Genomic DNA, 24667 nt, shown 5'->3' on the forward strand with positions numbered 1-24667 from the left:
CATTACTGTTTGAGAAAAGGGAAAAATGTACACATTAAAATGTGAAAACATAAGAGTCATATTGCATATCAAAAGTATAATACTAAAAAATGACAGAAAAACAAATTAAACAGCATAATTACATATGATAAAGTTTAGTCCATACACATTAAGCAATCACACAAATAAAAAGCTTGATCACATAAATCACATCTTTGCCATATCTGGGGAAAAAATATTTACATCGAAAACATTCCTACAGGATAACTACACACTATGACAGAGTACAGTCAGGGCACTGAACTTTCTGAGTACAGTAAAAATGACACAAAAAAGTTTGTATTCATTAGAAATAAATATGGGCCATAATAAATAAAAGTATAATATTTACAGAGACACAAAACACAACAACATACTATAGAGTAGTGTAGTCCAGGTATATTAACTTTTTCTCAATATGAAGAAATAGCACCAGTAAGACATTGAACACATACAAACATGTCTGTTAAGTCAAAAGTAATATGTATTTAAGGGATGGTGAAAGAAATCAAATGGAATAACATACTTTGGAAGTTCAGTTGATGCATATTAACAGCACATGAGATTGCATAAAATGTAAAAGATATGTATATTGGCACATTTTGGTTTCCTGTGTACAAATGAAATAACAAATCATAGCCTTAAAACTCAAGTTTAAATGGTAATTGGTGATCAGGAAAACAAAGCACTATGTACATATTAATAGATATCTATATGTAGAATTCGTTTATAATAAATGTGAATGAAAAACTTTTGTCTGATCAGATGTCACATCAGTGAGAAAATACAATATCACCAGCAGGTATATATAAAAATTAAGTGCATTTAATATACATTACTTGCAATTTAAATAAGATAAATACAGTGTTTTACTGATATTGTATGTGGGATTGAACTTTTTTTAAAATGATGGAGATACAACACTATATCTTATGAAACATCAGAAACTTCATGACTGGATTATTTGTACATTATGCAAGTTTGTCTTTCATCAGTATTTTATGTCCAATAAGAAACCTTAAAGTTCAATGCTCTGGACAGTCATTCCGATGGCCGTAAGTTTCACTGGGAATGGCAAATTCTGCACAATAACGTCTTCCATCTGTTGATTTGTGTACTGCGACACATCTCCAAATCTTTGTAGCTGGGCCCTAATCATGCTTATGTCTACAACATAATCCCTATACACAGCATCTTCAAGAAGGCAGACTTCACATGTGGTGTCCCCAAAGGAAATGGCTTCAACTTCCCCAATCACCTGTCTCTCACGAGGCTGTATCTTCTATATGGACAAAAGTGAAATTTTAGCATCATCGTCAACAACTACCAATTTCCATATTATTTACCAAGGAAACTTAAGATATATTTAAGACACCCACTTTTATGGGCCCTGTGAATCAACACAGTTTGTTTTAAAAAAAAAAAATTTTGATTGAATGTCACTAAGAAAGAGATGAAAATCAGACCTGAAGCATATCATACAATGCCTTTCATACTGATGCAATTTTATTAATTTCCAGAAATTTGTGTATACTGTGAGGCTGAAATTTTCAATTTATTAAGCATAAATTGAATTTTTTGTACATTTGGCTGAAAAAGAATGAGAATTCTAAAACCAGAAAAGTTTAGGTCTTTGCAAAGTAGATACCTTAATTGCTGTGTTTCTGGTGGAATTTAGAGTTTTTCTTCGCTGCCATTCAACAACTATGCAATGGATCACTTCTATGTAATTCCCGATTGTTATGGTTTGGTTGGCTAATTCCCTCCAGAGAGTCAGTTCCACTTGCGTTTCGTTATCTTGAATAGTCAGAGTTCTGACTTTGGTCTCAACTTGACTGACCTGCACGGTTTTTAGTGCCTCATTATGTTTAAAGAAATATACCTGCTGAATAAACTATACAAAAATATTATAGTGGCCCAAAAATTAGTTTTAAGAAAAAGTGAGATAAAATGAAAGAGAGTAAATGTATATTTAATAGATCATATATTTTATAGGCTTACCTTAATAACTTCTCCCTGAACTGTCAGTAGCGATTTGATTAGGGCCTGCAGCACTTCTTTCAAACTCTTTGTTGGGGATGGCGGCATGATATGTGTGATGCCCTTTGCAGCTAGGGTGGGTGGAACTGGCACAGCCTGACCTGCCATAATTTTAGACTGCTTGGAGAGGACAAGTCGACTTCCTTTAACTAGAAAATTTCTGATGGTTAAAGATCGCCCTTCTCTGATCTGGTTGAATTTGGATTCATCACTTAAAGTTGCCACCATGGCCTCAGTGGTATCAGCTACACTGAAATTTATAATCTGTCCTTTCTCTCCACTGCTGTTAGTGAAAGTGGTTGTATGCCCTACTTTCACAACATTGACCTTTACCATGGTTGTAGGGTAGGGTGCAGTGTATCCAGGTTTGGAGCCCTGCAATTCTCTTAGAGTCTTGTGTTGCATCTGAAAGACAATATTGTAAGCTTGAGAAAATTTTGCAGAATATGCTTAAAAGTAAAATATAAAAACACTCAATATAATTGTTTTACCCTGGTAAATAAATCAGACTGACTGTCCATTTTTTTTCTATTCTTAGTTTACATCAAGAAAGTGGTCATTATTGTTTTAAGAATACTAACATTTTGTCCCACTGTAATGTTAATATATGCCTCAGAAATGTTCTGCAAGTAGTTAAAATTCACAACAAAGAACCTTACACTGGTATATATGCAACAATGGGTTTGTGGTCAGAGTAAAATGATTCTAAAGTAGTACATGAAATACCTCTGAAATTATCAGAAGTTTTGACAGGTCTATTTGTATATATGTAATCCAAACAACTACCATAATCTGTTGTACAACTATGCATTATTTGATGTAGTGAAACATCCATACCCTTTACCAACGGTTCTAGTTCTTTTTGGGAAAAGTAGTCAATATTTGTGTCCCTCATCACAACAACAGGTTTCATAATATCCAACAAACCCAAAGATAGGAGGGAGGTCATGAAGAGCTGGAAGTTTTTGATTGTTGCAAACCTTGGTGGACAGTAAAAGAACACTAACCGGACAATCTCATCTTTTATCTGGATAGAGCACATTACCACTTCAATGCCACATAAACAAAGGTTTTTGACATCTTTTAATTGTTTTCTAGAATAAATAACTATTCCATAATAGGATCTTTCTTTGTCATTTTGTGTGTTTGAATCAAAGCGATGAATAGAGAAACTTGGCAACTTGTAGTCTTCATTCTTGTCACTTGATTCGAGTCTACTCTCAGATATTGCAATGATGTCAGCAGAGAGCATATTGTGCTCTGTCAATAAATCTCTATGATGCAAATGCAGAGATCTGCTGTTGTGATATATTACTTTCACAACAGACGTTAAACTCTCAAGTATTGGTAAACATGCCCATAATGGAGCTTCAAGACGCAAGCGATTCATTTCCTCAATAACTTGTTCTGACACAGCAATTTTATTTTCATTCAGATTCAGGATAAACAAGTCTTGTAACTTTCTTACTCGACTTAATCCAACATAATGCATATGCTCTTGCTTTCTAGATCCTAAATCTAACACAACATGTTTAAGAGTGGATCCCTGAGCTTCGTGGACTGTTTTTGCACATGCCAGACGTAATGGAAATTGTCTTCTAGTTACATGACAAGATTTATGTCTTCCAACAGTGAATTTCTTGGACACTTCAAGAACAGGTGTCCAAGAACTTAGAATGTGTTCATTGTACAAATGCCTGTACTTTAATCTTGCAGCATATCCTGTTCTTGAGTCATCAAACAAAACCCATACTATGCTACATCTGTTAGAACTTGCAATTCCGAAGTCAAATTTCTTAACAATGCAGGGGCTTCCATTTGTTAGGCCACCTTCCACGTCAACATTTATGCAAATTTCTGCAGGGTGCCCAATTGCTAAATGTAACTCTCTGAATAATCCCATTGTTTTTGATGGATCATCAGGCACTTGGTTGAGGATCTTCACTTTGATTTCACTTGTAATATCGCCATTCACTGTGTCTAATGCCAATACAATACATTTACTTTCAGGTAAAGCATTTGCAAAAGCTTCATCATTGTGACTATTTACTGTCACATTTGTTGCATACAAATGTGGAATAAGATTCATATCTTGAATGTCTGTCTTGCTGCAAATTCTGCTTTTCAACACGTCAATATCTGAAGCAGTATGTACACCTTCTTGGAGTCTATTCAGCAACTCTGCAAAGTCCTGGTCATCTTTTTGCCTCATTATTTCTGTCAATTCAAATATTTGAAAAAAATCAGTCCAAAGATTAAGTGCAAGTGGTCCATACCCATCAGAAATGTTTTCAAACACCCAACCATCAAACACTGGCTTCAGTTGGAATAAATCACGTATTGCTATGATGCTTACTCCTCCAAAAGGACTGTCTTTTCCAAAAATTTCCTGAAGTCTCAAATTTATAAAATTAAACATCTTATTTCCAACCATGAAAACTTCATCAATAAAGACAATTTTTAGACTTCGAAACTTAACCCTCATCCTGTCAAGTTGCTGAGCATCTAGGGGTTTGTATTTCAAATTTTGATTTGCTGGAATGCAGAAAAGGGAGTGTATTGTATGTCCTCCTATGTTGTATGCAGCTGTTCCAGTAGGTGCGCATAAAACAGCTTTTACCTCGTCACAGTTATCTGCAATTTGCTTTGAAAGAAAACGTGAAATGGCTTGAAAAAGGCATGTTGTCAGTAAGCTTTTTCCTACACCAGCACCTCCTGTTAAAAACAATAGATTGGCAAATCGTCAGATTTTACTTTGTGCAAAACATGATAAAAGAAAATCTTCTGTTTATTATTCAGTTTTCTCACAAAGGCATTGTATTCAGCGTTATCCATAGAATTCACTAAGATGTCATTCTTCTCCACTTGTTTTCTTGTTATCCCCAAATCCACCCCCAAGTCATATTCGACACCAGCCATATCAGGATTGAAATCCATACCACAGGAGATATGATCCATATTTTCTTCAGTAACATGAGGTACACCATTGTCCACTTCATAGGGCATCTTGATTGATAAAATTATTTCAGCGTGTTTCTGGTAACATGACTCGTAAGAATCATCACTTCCCTTCAGATCTTCCTCCTCTTTTCTCCAGGGGTAAAAAAGCATGAGCTGCTCTCTGTAATAGTTTTCTGGATCTTGTTGTTAATTGTAGCGCACATAACTTATTATTTTACTTGTTTTTCTTAATTTCAATATTGACCCATCATTCATGGGATACTCCTTTTCGTCCACAAGATTCAAACAATCATTTTCCTGTGAATTATCTTCATTCACCTCTTCAAAATCATCTTCTGGTAACACATCATTGTCCTTGTGTTGTTTTTCTTTTGGAGGTCTAACAACATCAAATTTTGATACAAAATCAGCTAAACAGTAATTTTGCAGAACTCTTGGTCTTCTTTGGTAACATTTAATCCAGTTGTCTGTTTCAATATCTGTAGAATTTTCAGGTAATTCTTGGAGGGCTTCAAGAGACTTTAGTAGGAAAGTGCGATTTTGTGGTTCACTTGTGTTGATGAAAATCACAGTTCTACTGCTGAAGCGGAGAGGCATTTGCAATAGCAAATATGCAGCTTCCTGGGCGCAAATTTCGACATGAGTCAAGAATTTGTTTTCTATTTGTCTAACTTGCTGTTTCAAAGAGAAGTTGCCTTTTCTGGCTTCTTCATAAGCATCATGCAGCAAATTTGACATGCCTTTCTGAGATTTGAAATATATGAAACAATATACGCTGCACAAGCATATCCATCTAGAATGAATTGAACATCGATATTTGCTTCCCAAGACCTGAGCAATATTTCATTGTACGAGTTGATTCTTATTTCTGATATTTCTCGTTTCAGATATACCTTAGATGAATTTAATGATGACCTTATTGCTAATATATATCTCTCCTTCGTCATTTCTAACTTCTGTAAGAAGTCATTAAAAGTTTTGATGGACTGTAATATTTGCACATCATTCATAATTTCACTTATTTTTTTGAAATCCTGCTGTGCACTTGGATTTTTCTCAAAACACTCCACACTGAGAGGTTCAAGAACAAGTGTCTCCGGCATGGGAGGTAATGGAAAATTGAAGCGACAGATGTTTTTACCACCTTTCTTGCATGTTCGTGCATGCCGATGTGTTTGATACTTTACAAGTTCTGCAATTTCATCATTCTGGAAACAAGTTGAATGTTTGTCAACAAAGGTCTGTACCTGTTCATTTGTTGAACGACCATAAATTGGAGCATTTTCAATCCAAAGAAGAAGATGGATATGAGGAGATCCTCTCTGCTGAAACTCAACACGATAGAAATAGTCAAGTATTTTCCCTAAAGGTAGAGTATTTCCTTTCAGAATATGAGACATGAACATTTTGAACCGATGGACAAAATACCTGGAACAAGTTACAGGATCTTTTTTCATGAGTTCACACTTTTTAATCCAAAACAACTCATCAACATCTTTTTCAGACAGATCTGTGTTGTTCAAGCTTTTGCTCAGTATTCGAAGCAAAGTCTTCCATTTTGTCTCGGCAGCAGAGAAGGGGCAGAACCAAGTAGGAATGCCTAATTGTCTGATCATGGCAAATACATCTTTTTTGCACCTTCCCAATATGCAGGTGATTCCCTCAAAGTTCTCAAAACTCTGTACCCCTTGTTTAGTCTCACAATATTGTCAAATGTGCTCGGATTTAATACATGTCCAGCTGTTATTTTTTTTTCCACTTCATTTTTACATTTCCTCATTGCCAGGGTAATTTTGTCTTGTATTTGCTTGATCTGTACCTTTTTAAGTTTGAAAAACAAATTAGGCATGGAACATGCTGCTCTTCAGTCTTGGGACCTCAATTCCCATTTGCAAATAGAACTGTATGTAACTGGAACCATTCTGTCTTTTTTTGAAGGACGTGGTTGCCCACAATAAATGGTAGGAAATGCCAGATATTCAGCATTAGGATCTTGGTATAGACCGAGGGGTGTTTGGCTTTCACCAGGGGCAAATGACAATATTTTTTGAGATGATTTCACATCAACAGGATGTAACAATGTATCTGTATTTCTTGTGAGTCTATTTTCAAAATTGTCATCCTCTGTCCACTCATCATCATCATAATCAATTGTCTCCTTTGTTTCTGCCTCATTAGGTTGGGAGCTGTTTGGCAGGGAATCTTCATTATAACCATACCAGTCTTTTTGCTCTTCAAATATATTCCAATTTTCTCTTACAGAAATTCCCTCACTTTGAAATATTTCACTGTTTCTTAAAAGCCAGTGAAGAGCAACAAGGCATTTGAGAGGTATTACTGACTCATGTAAGACCTGGTGTTTGAATTACATTTTTCGTTTTAATTTTACTTGAATAGTTTCAGTTTCTGCAAGTGTGCCATTTTTGTCCTCCCCTAGGTTTTTCCATCAACTGCATAAACGGAATACGTGGACTAATTAAACGCTCTTCCATTTCAGTTAATTTCAATTCCGAAGGTATTTCCGGAAATTTAAACCCATTCACAACTGCAAAAGGGGGTATTTTCCTAAGTTGTAGGAGCCTGCGACAGGTATGACAAACCCATTCAATGTTTTCTTCACTTTTGATGCCTAATAAACGCTTCTTAGAGAATTCTGATGTTTGCAATGTATTTGCATTTTTTACACCTTCTCTGAACCATGTCTGTGTACAACATGTGCAAATATAAGTTGGACCCTAACTTGCAATTTTCTTGAAGCTCTTAATAGCTACTTCTGTTTTGCGTGTACGAAGAAATCTATCCTTATTATTTACTTCATTCTGTTTGTGCAATAAATAGCTTTCAAAATTAATTGAATTGTTCTGAGTTTCTTCTTCCAGTTCATGGGCATTATGTGACAGAATGTCATCTGGGTTTTGGCCATTCGGATATTGTGAAAAACTCTCATAGGGTACTTCTCCTTCTGTCTGTGTAACAATTGTTTCAGACTCTTTTGTACTACAGAAGGCATTGGTTTTTATGCATTTTTTAGGTGTTGAGTTTTTCATGATCTCAGAATTCTCAGATTGATCTTGTAAACCTCTTTTTCTTGTTTTAGTGATGTTTGCGCTATATATTTTAACACAAGATTTTCTCGGCCTTGACTTCAAAGACTTTATGTGTATTGCATTTAATTCATACTGAACATTTTCTAATGGAACAGAGGAAACAGACTTGCAAAGAAGTCGTAAAAAGCTGCATAAATTAGCAAAAAAATCAAAACTCGTTAAGGCACAACTTCCATTAGGGTCACATAAACCATCACTGCCCCTACAATGGGAGTCAAACACAAAGTATTTGCCATCATAAGACATCAAAGCTATTGCTGATGAATGAAAAATCAGAATGCATCCATTGCAGCTTGCAAAAGAACGGTTTAGAGCATGTTCTAATGAAATACCCCTCTCGGAATTTAACCCAGACATATCTGCCATATTTCCATAATATGTTTTCTGCACAAAACAGGAATAGAAATTGGTTTTGAACTCAATATAGTTTGGCAACTCAGAAGCAAGCAAAAAGGAATGTTCTTTGACAATATCATGATACAATATATCACCAGTTTCCAAAACTGAATTCAGATCATGTTTTGTAAATGTACAATTTGTCTGTGCATGACAAAATACAAGGAAAGTTAAACTCATACTCATACACTGTTTTCCTCTTGAGCTTAAAGGGAAAATGTTAGAACCTTGAGAGTGACCACCCTGTATAACTGAGGAGGGTATTAAAGTATGTAATTCATCCATTTTGATTTTTATCGGGACGTGTTTTTTTAGATTACTCACAATCCAAGCAAAAACATTTCCAAGGCTACAAGGCAGCAATATCTAGTCAACCTGTCAATCTGAAGGAACCTTATCACTTAAGTCCAAAGGAAACACTCAGAAATCTTATAAAGTTCTACTTTTTTTATAAATCACAAACTCCCAATGCTCAAAAAATGAGGGACATCATATTTACAATGGGATACCTTGTAAATTGGGGTACAGCTGTTCAGAGATTGATCTTGCATAAAGATTGTATATTTAGATTCTTTAAGTTAAAACTTTTCTTACCATTTTTTAATTAATGGATTTCTCTTCACCCCACAATTTTACTTTTTAGTTAGTCCTGATTGCTAAAAAATCCTCATATATCTTTTGATTAGCAATTCTGTCTAATACCTCTATTAAATGCTTCAGCTCTGAGACATGTCAGGTTTTGTGTGTTAAACAAATTCTCATATACTGTTTTCTTCAAATATTTCTCTTGTGTCATCTATGTCAAATGATTGTTCCAATGCTCAAGAATGTAAAAACATCATCGTGATTGTAGGGTATATCAAGTTAATGAATCTAAAAACATATATTACTATGTTTAAAAGTTTTCAATCATGATATGAATTGTTCAATTGCAAAGATACTTCAGGCAAGTCTTGTATGAAAATCTCAAGTCAACATGCTTCAAAAGGTTCAGACTCTAATGTTTTCTAATTAATAATCATTTTTTTTCAAATAATGAAATGCTCAAGTTCTCTCAGATATTTCAAGAAAGTTCTTGTATGTTCAAATTATTCTCAAAAATAGTTCTCAAATATTTCAAGTCAATTTGGTATACTTTCAAGAGATTCTCGTATTTTCTAATGTTCTCAATCACCAGGATCACATTTTGAAAATGTTCAATTTCTCAAAGATGTTTCAAGTCTTGTATGTTCAAAATATTTTCATAAATAGTTCTCAAAAATCTCAAGTCAAGATGCAGGATCTTACATATTCTATTGTTCAGAAGTTCTCAATCATAATATACTGAAATGCACAAGTTCTCAATATGTGAAGCAAATCTCGAATGCACAAAATTGATTCTCATAATCATATATTCTAACCAACTAAAGTTAACCAATTCTCATCATATATTGCAGTTCCCAAAGTAAATACTCTATGGTCGTTTCGTATTGAAGGCTATAAAAATGCAAAATAATTTAACGTCAATAACAAAGAGATGTGTTTAAAACGAAGACTACAAGTAAACAACTTTTTGTTTTTTGTTCTTTCTACCAAGATGGCCGACCCGCGATAGCCACAAGCGGGGGATGCGTTTTCTTATCCGCCTCACTAAACGAATGTCAACAACAATAATTCTGTTTATAAACACTACCTTATCATGCTAATATATTCATATTCACCTTTCTGAGTCTTCTTTCAATCGATTTTGGTATATCTCGGCCTTTTCCCTTCTCTCAGTGTTCTCTCTGACTTCTTCCTAGATCGGTGTGAATTCATGCGCAATCATACCATCATATTCAGGCATTTTTTAAATGTTAATATATCAATACAGAACGTATATTATTTAATGCTGTTTCCTAATATTTTTGAATGTGCTAAAATGAAGAATTGTTTTAATCGATGAAAGTTGATTTAATATTGCACTATTTTGCGGACGCGTATGGATCCAGCAGTGTAGTGCCCGAAGCGCGGGAAAATCCTTGATGTTGTTAATGAATATTCATGATGAATATTCATGAGACGAAAAACAATATTTACAAATACTAAGCGTAAATCTCTGGTTTCATGAACAAAACGTCAATTAGATGACGAAATGGGACATGTAAGACATGTACATTTCACTTTGAAACATTGAAACTAAAATATTTTGATTATATTGTCTCTGAAAAAACTGCCGCTAGGGTCCCCGTGATTTTACACTGTTGTTTATTTATAAGCCAAACCAGCAGTAATAGCCTGTGGCTATAAATAGCCACCGTCTAAAAATGAAGATGTAGCCTACATGTTTATCGAGTGATCTCCCTTTGATAAAATAGTGACCATGATGATGAGGAACCGGAAGTTAAAAAAAACAAAGCAAAAATAAAAAGGCTGTCAGGGGAAAAGAGTATACACATCATTTTTTTTTTAAACATATTAACCTAATTAATGTTGAGTTAAATATAGCAGCTACTTGAATTAAAACTCTTTGGTCAGGACTGAGGCACGTAGTACACAAAAGTCGATATTATTGCATTTGCATGCGGTCCTGCTTAGCGAGATTTTTTTGTACTTTTTTGCACCATAACACAAAATAACTTATAATGAATAGAACATTTGCATTTCGAAACTTTTTAACATTTACAAAAGCAATATAGAATCTTTTCTTTTCTAGTAATATAGGGTAATCCCCGTTATTTGCACTGTGTTAGTCGGTGCCAAGAGATTTGAATCGAACAAAAAAAAATATATTTCGATGAGGCCACACCCTCGAACAAAATAAATATATGCTTTATTTATTCATATTTTAATTCTTTGTTTAATGGTATCAATGGTTCTATGGTTCTAATGGTTCTATGGTCGATACAATGACCTTGTCAGCAAATACAATTTATCATTGACTCAAATGCTGAATGACGTTTTTCATACTAATTATTAGGCCATTATTCACACACTGAATTGTCGACGGATTTTTCCGTCATTTTCCGATCATGACAAGGAGCACACGGCGGGTGTGACCGATCACTCCTCCATGGCACATGATCCCACCTCTTCTGTTTTGGAGGTCCGTGTTTGCTCTGCACCTATCTTGTAATGTTTAATGGACTTTTGAGCTTGAATACTGTTCGTTATCTCCATATATTGCATTTTATTTTGTTCGAAGGGTGTGGCCACTGCAAAAATTTGAACCAAAGACGAAAAAAACAAAAATGCTTCATTTTGATTAAAAGTAGCAAAGTGCACGTGTTTAGAAGTTTTTATCTACAAATAAGACGTCATCAAATAAAAGAAAATTGGCATTAACTATTTTAAAAGATTGATACGCAAGGATATATAATATTTAAGGCTACTGTCTTGAAATATAAGCGATATTTGGGCGAGGGTAAGGTTTGCCAAGCCCTCTATCATGTTTTCGACCCGAGCCCAAATATTGCTTATATTTCAAGACACTATCCATGTATTTTGTTTATCCTGCAATATATTTTTACACCAGACATCCAAAACAAGCTATTTTCCACCGATTTCGGTACATTTATGAAGTTGAAACTAAGACGCCACGGCGTAAACATCGCAATATATCTGACGTCACCATGCTTTTAGAACGTCGGAATACATGCACGAGGCTTTATTAGAGCATTGACCGAAAAAAAAGCTTTGGTTTATTAAGTTACCTTTAAAAGGTCAATGCAAGGGGTAGTTGCAGGATAAAATATTACTATTGTTTATTTTCTTCTTCCCCTTTAATTTTCCTGAAAAATAGGCTGATTTAGCCCCTTCGTGGATTTAGCTCTTTAAGGACAGAAATTTTCTTACACTGCCAGTTGCTATAGAAACCCTGAACATATTTGTCAGATTTTGAAAAACACGTGCAAAAAGAGAAGTTATAACTAGAGCAGAGCTCGTTGGAAATCAACTGGTAGGCCTTCCGTTGGAGCTGTGGATAGGAAGTAGGGACCTTGAGTCAAGGCTATGCCACATTCTAACGTTACAAGCAGTCTTGTAAGAGGTATCAACCTGAAATGTTTTGCCAGTACATAGATTGTAAAGGAGGGTACAGTGGTGACCTTGAACTTGTGCAAATGACCTTGCATCAAGCCAAAACAGCTGGAAATGTATAACATCTGACAAGTGGATATTAGACACTGTTTTAGGATATAAAATTGAATTTGATACCATGCCTCAACAAATTAGAGCTAAACCTGAACTTAGATTTGGTGATGAAGAAACTCAACTTTGAATTTAGAAAAGAAAAATGTGGTACAGAAAGTAGATAGATGTGAGAATGATTTTATCTCAAACACTTTTCTTAGACCAGAAAAGGATGGTTCAAACAGTGTCATTCCTACGCTTTTTATGGAAGGGTCGGTGCTTCGAATTCACGGCGTTGCCCATGGGATTAACAAGTAGTCTTTACCAAGCTTTTGAAACCAGTCTTTTCAGTGTTACACAAACATGGATTTTCAAGTTTGATTTACATAGATGACACATTTTTGCAAGGAGAAAATTTTGAAGAATGTCAAGAAAATGTCCTAAAAACGGTTTCATTATTAGACAATTTGGGTTTACCATTCACCCAGTGAAGTTCATGTTAGCACCAAACCAAAGCATATCTTTTCTAGGATTTTTGCTAGATTCTCAAAACATGACAATTTCTCTTACGCCAGAAAAAGCAAAGGACATAATTCAAGATTGTGAAAAATTACTTCGTAAGCATGAAATTTAAATCCCAAAAATCATTGGAAAATTTGTGGCTGCTGAACCAGCAATTCCATATGCACCATAAGAAGAAAAAAAATTCTAGAAATAAACAAGAATAAGCGTCTTCAAGAAAACCATGGACATTTTGATGGGAAATTCATCTTGTCAAGTTGTGCCATAAAGAACTTACTTGGTGGATTGATCATGCAGAAATGTGTAAAAGTTATCCACCATTGTCAAATCCCCAAATTGTTATCCAAGCAAACAATTCTAAATAAGGTTTGGGTGGTTTGGTTCCCAATACAAAGCAAAAAAAAAACAGGAAGACATTGGTCTAATATTGAGCAGAGATTACATATTTATGTTTAAGAACTAAAAGCAGCTTTTCTAACTCTACAATCATTTTTCAGTGCTTGCATTGATAAACATATTGGTATTCAACTGGACAGTATGGTAGCAGTATCATATATAAATAAAATGGGAGGAAGGAAGGAAGAGTTGAACAATCTGTGTAAAAATACGTGGGAGTGGTGTATTTCTAGAAACATCTGGATAAGTGTTCAACATGTACCTGGTGTTCAACATGTGCAAGCTGAAAAACTCTCAAGAAAACTAAATAATGATCTTGAATGGATGCTCAATAAAGATATATTTCATGTTATCAGGCAGAATTACTCCTTAACCAGAGCAATAGATCTGCTTGCATCAAGAATTAACAAACAATTACCAAAATATGTTGCATATTTACCTGATCCAATGGCAATAGCTGTAGATGCTTTTTCCATTCCTTGGAGTATTTACCTGATCCAATGGCAATAGCTGTAGATGCTTTTTCCATTCCTTGGAGTAACCATTTAAGTTATTTGTTTCCTCTTTTCAGTATTCTACAACAAGTCCTACAGAAGATAGAAATGGATCAAGCAGAGGTAGTGTTCATAGCACCCCTATTTTCGAATCAATGCTGGTTCCCAAAGTTACTGAAACTGGTGGCAGGTCAGTGTTACCTCATCCCAAAGAGGAAAGATACATTAATTATGCCGACAGATGTTGCACGTCTTCATCCTCTGAGCAAAATGAGTCTAGGGTGTTTCCGATTATCAGGAAACTTCTCCAGGACAAAAACTTATCAACAGAAGTTATCAACATCATTACATGTATCTTATCCTGGTGAAAATCAACAAGAATTCAATATTGGACATAACTCAGGCAATGGTTGTTATTTTGTTAACGAATCCAAAGTGATCCATTTAAATCCCCTATAAATGTAGTGTTGGAATTCTTACAATCTTCAGCAAATTGAAACTTAGGTTACAGTGCTATTAACACATCAAAATCAGCACTGTCAAGTTTTTTGTCTTTAGATGATGTTAATCTGGGTTACAATCCATTAATTCAAAGATTTATGAGAGGGATTTTTGTCAAAAAACCAATATTTTATAAAAATGTACATATTTGGGATGTAATTTATATTGTGTTTCAATATCTGAAAAAGATGGAACCTTTGGAGTGCCTTTCCCTTAAAGAATTAACTTTAAAATGTGTAATATTATTATCTTTGTTGATAGGTCAGAGGGGGCAAACTCTTCATTTGTTAATTGTAGATGATATATTGTTTGCGAGCAATGTTGTAAAAGTATGTTACAAAAGTTTGTGAAAGACAACCAGACCTACTTTTCATTTAAATGATGTAATTATTGAACCTTTTTTAGAGGAAGAAACATTATGTTTAGTTAGAATTCTACAAACTGATCTCTTGCGAACTCGAACTATCAGAGAAGACAACAAACTTTTTGTGAGAAATATGAAACCACACAAAGGTGTAACAAGGGACACAATAAGTAATTGGATCAAATGTGTATCAGCAGGAATATTGATACAGAAGTTTTTAAACCCCATTCTACGCGAGCAGCAGCAACTAGTGCAGCACAGAAATGTGGAGTTCCTATTGCAGATATTTTGAGAAATATAGGGTGGACAAATGCAAAGACAAAAAAAATTACAAAAGAAACATTGTTGTAAAAGTGCAGAATGGTTTTTCACCAAATATGTTATCAGATTTCAAGAAATGAGCATTACCTTGGCTGTATGTATATATGCTTTTTTAAATAAAAATAAGTAATATTAAATGGACTGAATTTCTTTTAAAAAGTTGCTCTTCTTTTCAATTTATTACTTGAATTTTTTTTTAAATATGAACACATTCTCTAAAACCTCATGGTATTCTTCAGCATTGATGATTGGGTGGAATTGGAAAATTAAACGAATATTACTTGTAAGATTAAGTTTGATTATAATTCTACCAAATCAACTTAATGCTGGAGAATAACATCCCCGTCCCTCCCTCCCTCCCAAGGTAGAAAAATATGGGCATGTATTCATAACAAGTATATATGTATATGTGGTACATGTATCTATCAGGTGCATTATCTATTTTATTGATCATTTTATCCTTAAGGAAAAGAAAAATTTCAATCAAAACTTGTCCCGCATACTGTGCTCTCTGATTCATTATACATGTAAGAACGGATCGTCAATAAGGACTGCAGGTTTGATAAATTCACAGCATGAGGCATCTTCACAACGTCAGGGGTCCTGAGTCAACACGTTGCCGTTGGACAACACCTTCAGCCTTAATTCCAATTTTGTTCCAAAATATTATCATTAAAAGTGTAAAATTAAAACTTGCCAAAAGAATAAAAGAATATTTTAAATCACATGTGAAATACGTCCGTGGCACAGACTAAGTATACAATTTTGAATGACAAGTGTAGCATTGTCCATAGATTTTTGTGTTTATAATGTACAATTTGTGACTGAAAATAAGAAATGAAGAGATCTAAAGGGAAAAAAAAGTTATTGATTGACATTGTAAAACAGAGACAATTAACAGTAGTGTGGTTGCGCTGGCTATTCTGACTTTTGAAATTTTAGAATAATTAATCATTGAAATGAAGTTGCAATGTAATATTATTGGAAATAAATTGGAAATAATATGTTTTATGCATTCATATGTATATAAGCATTTTTGTGTTAAGAATTTAGCTATCTGTATATTATGTAATGTGTTAACTTAGGCTTCGTTAACTACTTGCATGTTATGTAATGAATAGTCTCAGGTTTTAGGGATCTTGCGGTGTTTAGCTAATAGTTACAATGTGATCACGTGATCAGTATCAATGTTAGATGCTCAAGCTGCAAGTTTCTGTGCACGCTGAAAGAACTGGGTACGTTAAGACCGATTTACGGCCCTGTTAAATCTGGAAAAATTAAACGCACGATTACATTTTATCAATTGTATCAATTAGCTGTTAAGGTTTCCCTGTGTGTGAATTAGGAATAATTTTTTCTCAACTCACGTGCCCTTTCATTTATATAACGTTCAAAACCGGTCTAATATTCCGGAATTCCCCTATTTTGGACGTTTTCCTCCTCTTTAAGTCTATATTCGATATGGCCGCATCCGAGTATGTATGCGAAACTTTGCAGAAAGAACAAATATATCTACGATTTTTAATATTAAAGAGAAAAAATAACCTTACAAAAGTGCAGCCACATCCGTTTTTACAAAAGTTTGAAGTAAAAAATGCTTCATTTTTGGATAGACGTCACCTTTTCTCCACAATAAAATATATATTTTTAAAGAAATTAATTTATTTCTATATCTGAAGGCTTTATTGTTTTTTTATTGTCTTTTAAATTCAATTCTGCATTTGAAAAATTAATGTAATACAATTTATGCAAATGAAAAACCATATAAACCTTTCTCAGTGAAATTTACAATTGGACATTACATGTAATTAATGACACAATACATTGAAAAAATGACGTCACAAAGAGCAATCATGTTGAAAATATGTACTTGAAACAAATTCTTCAGTCTTCGCAACTATGATAAATATTCAATCAATATTTACAGCGTGAAAAAGTAATTTAACGACATAAGTTGGGATGGTTCAGACAATTAATTTACATTTAACCCTACATGTACCTCCAGTTAAAACGCGCGTCTCCTTCATAGTGGACATTGACTTTATTTGACTTCAAGAAATTTTTTTTTTTAACATTTTTAGTGAAAATCATCAGTTTTCTTAAGTATGTTTTATTCGTTTTCAATTTATATATGTATGGGATTCATATGAATATCAAAAGACAATAGCTAATGATTGGGGCGGGGAAAGGGAGGAGGTAGATGGGAAGCTTGGCGTATAGCAGTCACCATATGAACATTTCTTTTTAAAACTTGTTATTCTTGTCACTGTATTGTTGCAGATTTTTATTTGACAAAATTAACTATGTCAGAAAGGATTCTAGTGTTTTATCGCATAATCAGGAAGTGTTTTATATTATGACTAAATACTTCTAAATCTGCCACTGCCGACCTACATTTACTTATTGAAGGTCAGTAGCTGGGAATGGAAAAGTTCTTACATGTATTTACGCTTATTAATTATATATACATTAATCATGCTGATCGGAATATTGACATCATTGTTTTCAAGTAAAAACGGATTTAGTTTATAATTTACAAGGAATTTTAGATAATTATGTTGACCAAGTTTATAAGGCTTAAAAAACGTATACAGTGGTGTACACTTTCGGCATTTTCTACGAAAATTTAAGTGAGACATGATACAATCAACCTTTTTTATTGTCTGTAAATAAAGATTATCTGTCCCCAGTTGTGTAAGAAATACAAACACAATCTTGCATTACTTGTGGACAAGACATCCCCCTTTCCGCTCCATAATCGATGGTTTAACACGATTATTATTTTTTTTCTCCAGAAATTATTTTCCTAATACATTTTTAAGACATTCCAAGTCTTGAAATGAAAAAAAAGAAAAAAAAAAAGATTATTCTATAGATATTTATCTGTATATAAAAAAAAACGAATGTACATGGTACGTATTAACTACATGTACACTATTGTTCATCTTGAAGTAAGCGAGTATTTTTAAAAGGATTTTATCCAGATTATCCATGAAATAATAATGATAATATATTTCATAGGAAATATGTTTAGTATTCCAATGAATGTTCATCGGGGCTGGAGGAGCGACGTCCTGTTAATATCACCTCTGTGAAAACGGTGCACATTATCTCTAAATTTTAAAGATTCAACGTCCGTCTATGATGATAATCCTTTACAGAAAAAAAAAAAACAAATTAAAAGTATTAATCGTTACTACAAGGACAAATGCACAGAATTGCGAAGGAAATGCACCGGAGAGTAAATGTATCCAAAGGAAGTGATAAAATTGCCATTGCCACCGAAATATATCAAATATCTTACCTACGGTTGTGTAACATGTAAACATAGGGAGGAGTTCTAAAGAAAATCTTTGTCTATTTTAATGCAGTTTTTGTCTTAGCAGATGATTAGATGTATCGTTTCGCAATTCATGTCAGCAGTTTGTTAGGTATATTTCTTAAGATTTTTTTTATCAGACACTAACATGAAAAAGAAACATAATCAAACTAGTGTTATAATCCGGGAATGGCAAGGATAACTCTATGAAGAAGCACTGCATGTTTTGCGTATTGTTCCCACAAGTAACAAAATAACATCAGATTTCGTATAATTTGATAACTGATCTAGAAATAATATCTCTATGTAGCTTATAAAACGGGACGTGAAAGTAAATTTTGATTCTTCTATGTGAGTGTTCTGTTATTCTGCATTTCGATTATTTGTATTTTGTCTCTATATACATGTAAATAGAAGGGGGGGGGGGGGGGTTACTTATAATCAAGTTATACATGTACTGTAACGAGTACCAATAAAAAAAATTATATCAAGAATTTGATTTAAAACTAAATACATCCCTTTCCAATTTCTTTTGGCTCCCCACTCGACTGTGACCGTTGATCGATCTTTTACTGATCGATATCAATGCAAGTGTCTGCCGCTTCATGCTGCATTGTTTTGAAGACGACACGCGCATATTTTCATGACGTGGATAAACTCTATGTGTATAAATCATACACATAATATTATATCCTTATTTTTATAACTTCTAGTTTTAGGGAATTATGCCCGTTAGAATGTACTACAGGCTTCTGAATCCCTTCCCGAGAATTCTTGTGCATTTCCTGTCGAATTCACAACGCAGATTTAGGCATATAATTTTCGATTTTGTTAATCAAATAATGAGTATGTACATGTACATGCAAAGTGCTGTGTTTGTCTCTAAAATTAAATTATTAGCATTGGCTATATAAAATGTTTTGTTCATCGAAAAATGGATATAAACAAATCGCATTGCACACCCTTTTAAAAAAAAAAAAAAAAAAAAAAAAAAAAAAAAAAAAAAAAAAAAAAAAAACTTTCGGAGATTCACGGTTTTTATTTGAAGCAAAATTTTTCAAGGTCTGTATCGCAAGTTATGATAAGGCCATTCCAAGTTTTTTTTTTTTTTTTTTTTTTTTTTTTTCTATGTGCATCGTATGCGGACGAATTGGTTTTGAGGTTATGAAATTCAAAACAAACACAAATTAAAATTGATAAATACAAAGCTTTGAAACGCAAACACAAAGTTAACTCAAATTAAAATCAACAAATATTAATCTCTGAAATGCATTTCACTCTTTTGGGATTGACATATCTCTTTTTTAAGTGGTGTATTAATTTTTTTATTTCAATAAACTAGTAGTTTAATGGCGAGGAGAAGTCTCAAATGATAATAAGAAATTCTAGAACTGTTCTGAAAATGCTGTGTTTTTCCCCTTTTGGTTTGTATGTTTTCTCGGATAGGAAGATTGGTTTTCAAATTTAGGATGGACGCTAAACAAAGAAAAAACTTGGAATGGCCTCATCAATCAGGTCTCTTATAACCGGTCTCCTCTTGTGGTTTTAACATAGAAAGTAATTGTATGTAAGTATATTGGGGATTATTCCTGGTTAGTGTATTTTACATGAACCATGCAGTAAAGCGGATCCACTGGAATGAATACCTCGTAACCCCGTAATAGTGAGTAATTTATACGTTTTTTTTTTTTTTTAAAGAAAGAAAAAAAAGAAAGAAAATACGAAATTAATAGCGCTGCCATTTGTTGGAATGGAAAAGGGGAGTGATGTTAATTGCTTTTTCATTGCCAAAAATCCAATAAAAGAAGTACATGTACTACCTTGTCTCGATTATGGAGCGGAAAGGGGGATGTCTTGTCCACAAGTAATGCAAGATTGTGTTTGTATTTCTTACACAACTGGGGACAGATAATCTTTATTTACAGACGAGACAAGGTAGTACTTCTTTTAAAAGTGTGCTCGTATCAAATTTATCATTTTTTTTTTTCATGTAAAAATTTCCCAATGATTTTTTCAATCTTTTCCGAGTTGTCTATGAAGTTACATTAAAAATTTTAAAGATACATGAATCAATATTGAAAAGAAAATTGGAACGTCCCATACATGTATGATGAATCAAGCTTCATTACTTGTCTGATGAAATCGTTTGTAATAAAAATTTTATTTTCCTTCAAATTATTATACTCCTTCCAGCTATCAAAGATACATTACGATGAATTGAAATAAAAGTTCAAAATTGTTTTCTGGAACATAAGGCAGGTTAAAGTAAATAGTTTCCGGTTCAGAAAATTTACAGATTTCTTTTAACGTAACGTTAAAATTAGTAACGCCGTGATGACGTTATTACGTCAAAATTTGTAATTTCTAAAGAAAACTCCCCTTTTTGAGTCCTCTGACGGAAAAACGGTTTGTGATGATTAAAAAAAAATAAAATGATTTTGAAAGGACACATCGTAGGCATGTTTGTAAAAAACTGAAATCAAATTTGGAGACGTACGTAGCCGGTTCTTTGTAAAGGATTGATTGATTTTCACTCATATAGAGACGTCACCATATACCGGTGAAGGGCTTCAGATTTTGACCTTTACTTGGCACTCAGGGCCATTGAGTAGTGAGGGTTCTTTATCGTGCCAACGTCTGCCGTGACACGGGGCCTCGGTTTTTAAGGTCTCATCCGAAGGACCCGCAACTTTCACTTCAAAGTGCCGAGCGCATGGCGAAGGATTGCTACCCATTTTTTATCGACTTAGGTCAGTCGCGTCCGAGATTTGAACTCACGACCTCCCGATCACGGAGCGAGCGCTCTACCGACTGAGCTACCGTGAACGGTCAATTTGTAAAGGAAAACATGTGATTATTTATCACTGATCAACACCTAATAATTATCCAGCGGATTGTCAGTACATAAGGACTTATATGCACAATCGGTTTAATATGTTAGTGTTGATGTTATTTGCTTTGTTACTGTTTTTTCCTCTCCATCGGAGCCTGTGAACAGCGAAGGGTAAAAGTTCACTGTAATGGCGGGTCGGACGATTGTAATTGGAAATTCGTCTATTAATCGACTTGGCAAGTTTATTGAAGACAATACGCCAGAATAGAATCCTTGTTTGGATCAGGATCGATTCTTTGGATGATGTGTGGTCAAGTGGGACTAACATTTAAAGGTTTGGCGACATGAGGAACATTCTAATTTTTTTTTTCCATCAGCCCCATGCATTTGTTTCTTAGTTACAAATCAGGGGTAACGATGTGTCTTTCATCACCCCTGGAAAATTGTTCGGAATATCATTTAATAACTTTTTTATTCACGGTACGGGTACCCTACCAGAATCTCTTAAGAATCGTTGCCAGTATAGTTATGGTGTTTTGAAATAAATCGCCTTTTGAACACTGTTTTTATACCTCCGTACCAAATGCGACATTTTGAAGACACCGAGGAATTTTATCGGACCGTCAGTACTACAGGCTAAATGGAGTTCATCCAGGGCTACAAAATTATTCAGTACCGATCCAGTACACATGGTGAAATTGTCAATACATCAATAGAACCAAATATACAGTGAACAACTCTTGCAGAAGTCTAAGGCCAATATATAAAACTTAACATTGAAGCAAAAGAAATATTTAACATATATGTAAAGTATAGGGAATAAGTCTGAGAGTAAGATATAAGGCAATAAATAAAAGAAAAAAATATTATTGCTAACATTGTGTCAAAGATTACTCTCTGTCGGACTGATATGATTTTCAAGAAATTTCTGCACACCGTGCTATAAGGTTTGTAAGTACATTAAAATTTCATACATCATGTCTAAGTACATGTAAATCATGTCACATCCTCTAATTTATTGGTTCTCAATGTGAACTTGCAGTATACATGATGTCTAAGAATTCCATGTAACTGTCTCAAAGTTATTGGTTCGCAGTGTGAACTTGCAGTATACATGATGTCTAAGTTTTCCATGTTACTGTCTCAAAGTTATTTATTCATAATGTGAACTCGCAGTATACATGATGTCTAAGTTTTCCATGTTACTGTCTCAAAGTTATTTATTCACAATGTGTACTCGCAGTATACATGATGTCTAAGTTTTCCTTGTTACTGTCTCTAAGTTATTGATTCGCAATGTGAACTCGCAGTATACATGATGTCTAAGTTTTCCATGCTACTGTCTCAAAGTTATTGGTTCACATTGTAAGTTGCAGTATACATGATGTCTAATTTTTCCATGTTACTGCCTCTAAGTTATTGGTTCTCAATGTCAACTTGCAGTATATGATGGCGAAGTAATTCATGTTACTGTCTCAAAGATTTTGGTTCTCAATGTGAACTAGCAGTACATAATGTCTAAGTAGAATTAGTAGTGCCACTGTATCTATTCTAAGTTATTGGTTCTCAATGAGATCTAGGAGTACATGATGTATAAGTCATGTTACTGTCTCAATGGTTTTGGTTCTCAGTGTGAACTAGCTGTACATGATGTCAAAGTAATTCATGTTAATGTCTCAAAGATTTTAGGTGTTAATGTGAACTAACCGTACACATGGTACTTAATGTCTTAGAACTCAAAGATAGTCTTTGTTACTGTCTCAAAGATTTATTTCTCAATGCGAAATAGCAGTATATAATGACTAAGTAAGTTTAGTTCATTGTCTCTTAGTTATTGGTTCTCAACATGAAATAGCAATACATGATGTCTAGGTAAAGTTAGTCATGTCACAGTCTCTAGGTATTGCAATTGGTTCTCAATATTGAACTAGCAGTAGATAATGTCTATGTTCTAAGTCATGTCACATTTTCTAAGATACTGGTTCTTAAGATGAACTAGCAATACATAATCAAGGTCTAAGCTACTAAGTTACAGTCAATATTAACAAGCAGTACATAATGTCTGAAGTTAGTCATGTCATGGTCTCTAAGTTGTTGATCCTTAATATGTACTAGCAGTACATAATGTCTGAGTAAAGTTAGTCATGTGACCGTTTCAAAGTTATTACTTAGTTACTTATGTGCACTACCATTCACCTATGTATATTGAAGTAAGACATCTCTCTCTCTCTCTCTCTCTCTCTCTCTCTCTCTCTCTCTCTCTCTCTCTCAAGAAGTAAACAAGAATAAAGTTAGCAGTACATGAATCTCAAGATCACTTCAACATGTTCAAGTCAAATATCAATACAGAATCACAAAGCATGGCTTTTAATTTTATTTTAATTTTTATAAATCACCATGAAGTGAAAGATTTATTTACCACATTGTTTCTGATTTCTAAGAATAACTAAAGTTTCTTATGCTTTTTGGCCACTGTCATGATTTTATCAAAGTATATGTATAATTATGAAGGGTCACTATAAAAAAAATTTTGATGATGCATTTCAATCTAAAATGAAAAAGTACCAGATGGTGTTTTCCTGGTAAGATAATAAGTTTAACATAGAGAGAAAGTAATATATCTATACATTAGTAACATATGAAATTAGAATTTGCCCTTTCAGTTTCATCTGTCAAAGAAATGACTAGACACAGATGATTCCCCAGTAAGTAGAAAGAGAGTAATTTGGCAGCCGAGAATTGGAAACAGCAGAATGATGTCAAGTCTCTTGACTCAAAGTGCCATTACCAATGCCAAACCTATACAAGTGGATTTCAAGAGTCATCAAATACACTTTCCAATGAACCCAGTGATCAAGTTGCTCATCATCCTGGACATTCTTCAGATTCTACTATATATCTGCTTTGCTTAATCATTGGTCACATTGAAGGGGTTATTTGAAAATGTTATGTTTTATGTATATCTAAAATGTGGTACTACCCTTCCATACAGCTATGAATCATTTCATTCTTTGTTTTCAAATCAATGATATTTAAGTCCAGGAATGTGTTTGTTGCTTCTTGGGAAGAGGTACATGTATGCCCTCCAACTAAATCAAAACAAATGAATCTTTCAAAGATACATTAATTCCATGCAAACGTCTATCTAGCTTTAGCATTTTTAGAAAAAGAAGAAGTTACACTCAATTAATTTTACATATAAACCATTTTTTTTATGAATGTTGTATCTGAACAGGCAGAAAAAGTTAAATACAAGTATTGTAATTTATAAAGTTAGAAATGTTCAATTACCTACAATTGGATATT

At 33.8% G+C, this 24667-nt stretch overlaps 2 protein-coding genes across 2 annotated transcripts in view; both read right to left on the bottom strand.

Moving 5' to 3' along the window:
- The window catches only part of LOC133204320 (multiple epidermal growth factor-like domains protein 10), a 609956-nt gene that overhangs the window by 430774 nt on the left and 154515 nt on the right, over positions 1 to 24667 (bottom strand). The window lies entirely within an intron of this gene.
- On the bottom strand, positions 1037 to 2463 carry LOC133203940 (uncharacterized). The gene is made up of 3 exons (XM_061339738.1): positions 2019 to 2463; positions 1667 to 1881; positions 1037 to 1300 (listed from the first exon to the last, which is right to left on the bottom strand). Exons 1-3 carry the CDS (start codon positions 2461 to 2463, stop codon positions 1037 to 1039), a joined length of 924 nt encoding a protein of 307 aa, XP_061195722.1.

This window comes from Saccostrea echinata, unplaced genomic scaffold (assembly GCF_033153115.1).
Source record: "Saccostrea echinata isolate AGI-Se365-2 ecotype Australia unplaced genomic scaffold, CSIRO_AGI_Sech_v1 ptg000052l, whole genome shotgun sequence".
NCBI classification, from domain to species: Eukaryota; Metazoa; Mollusca; class Bivalvia; order Ostreida; family Ostreidae; genus Saccostrea; species Saccostrea echinata.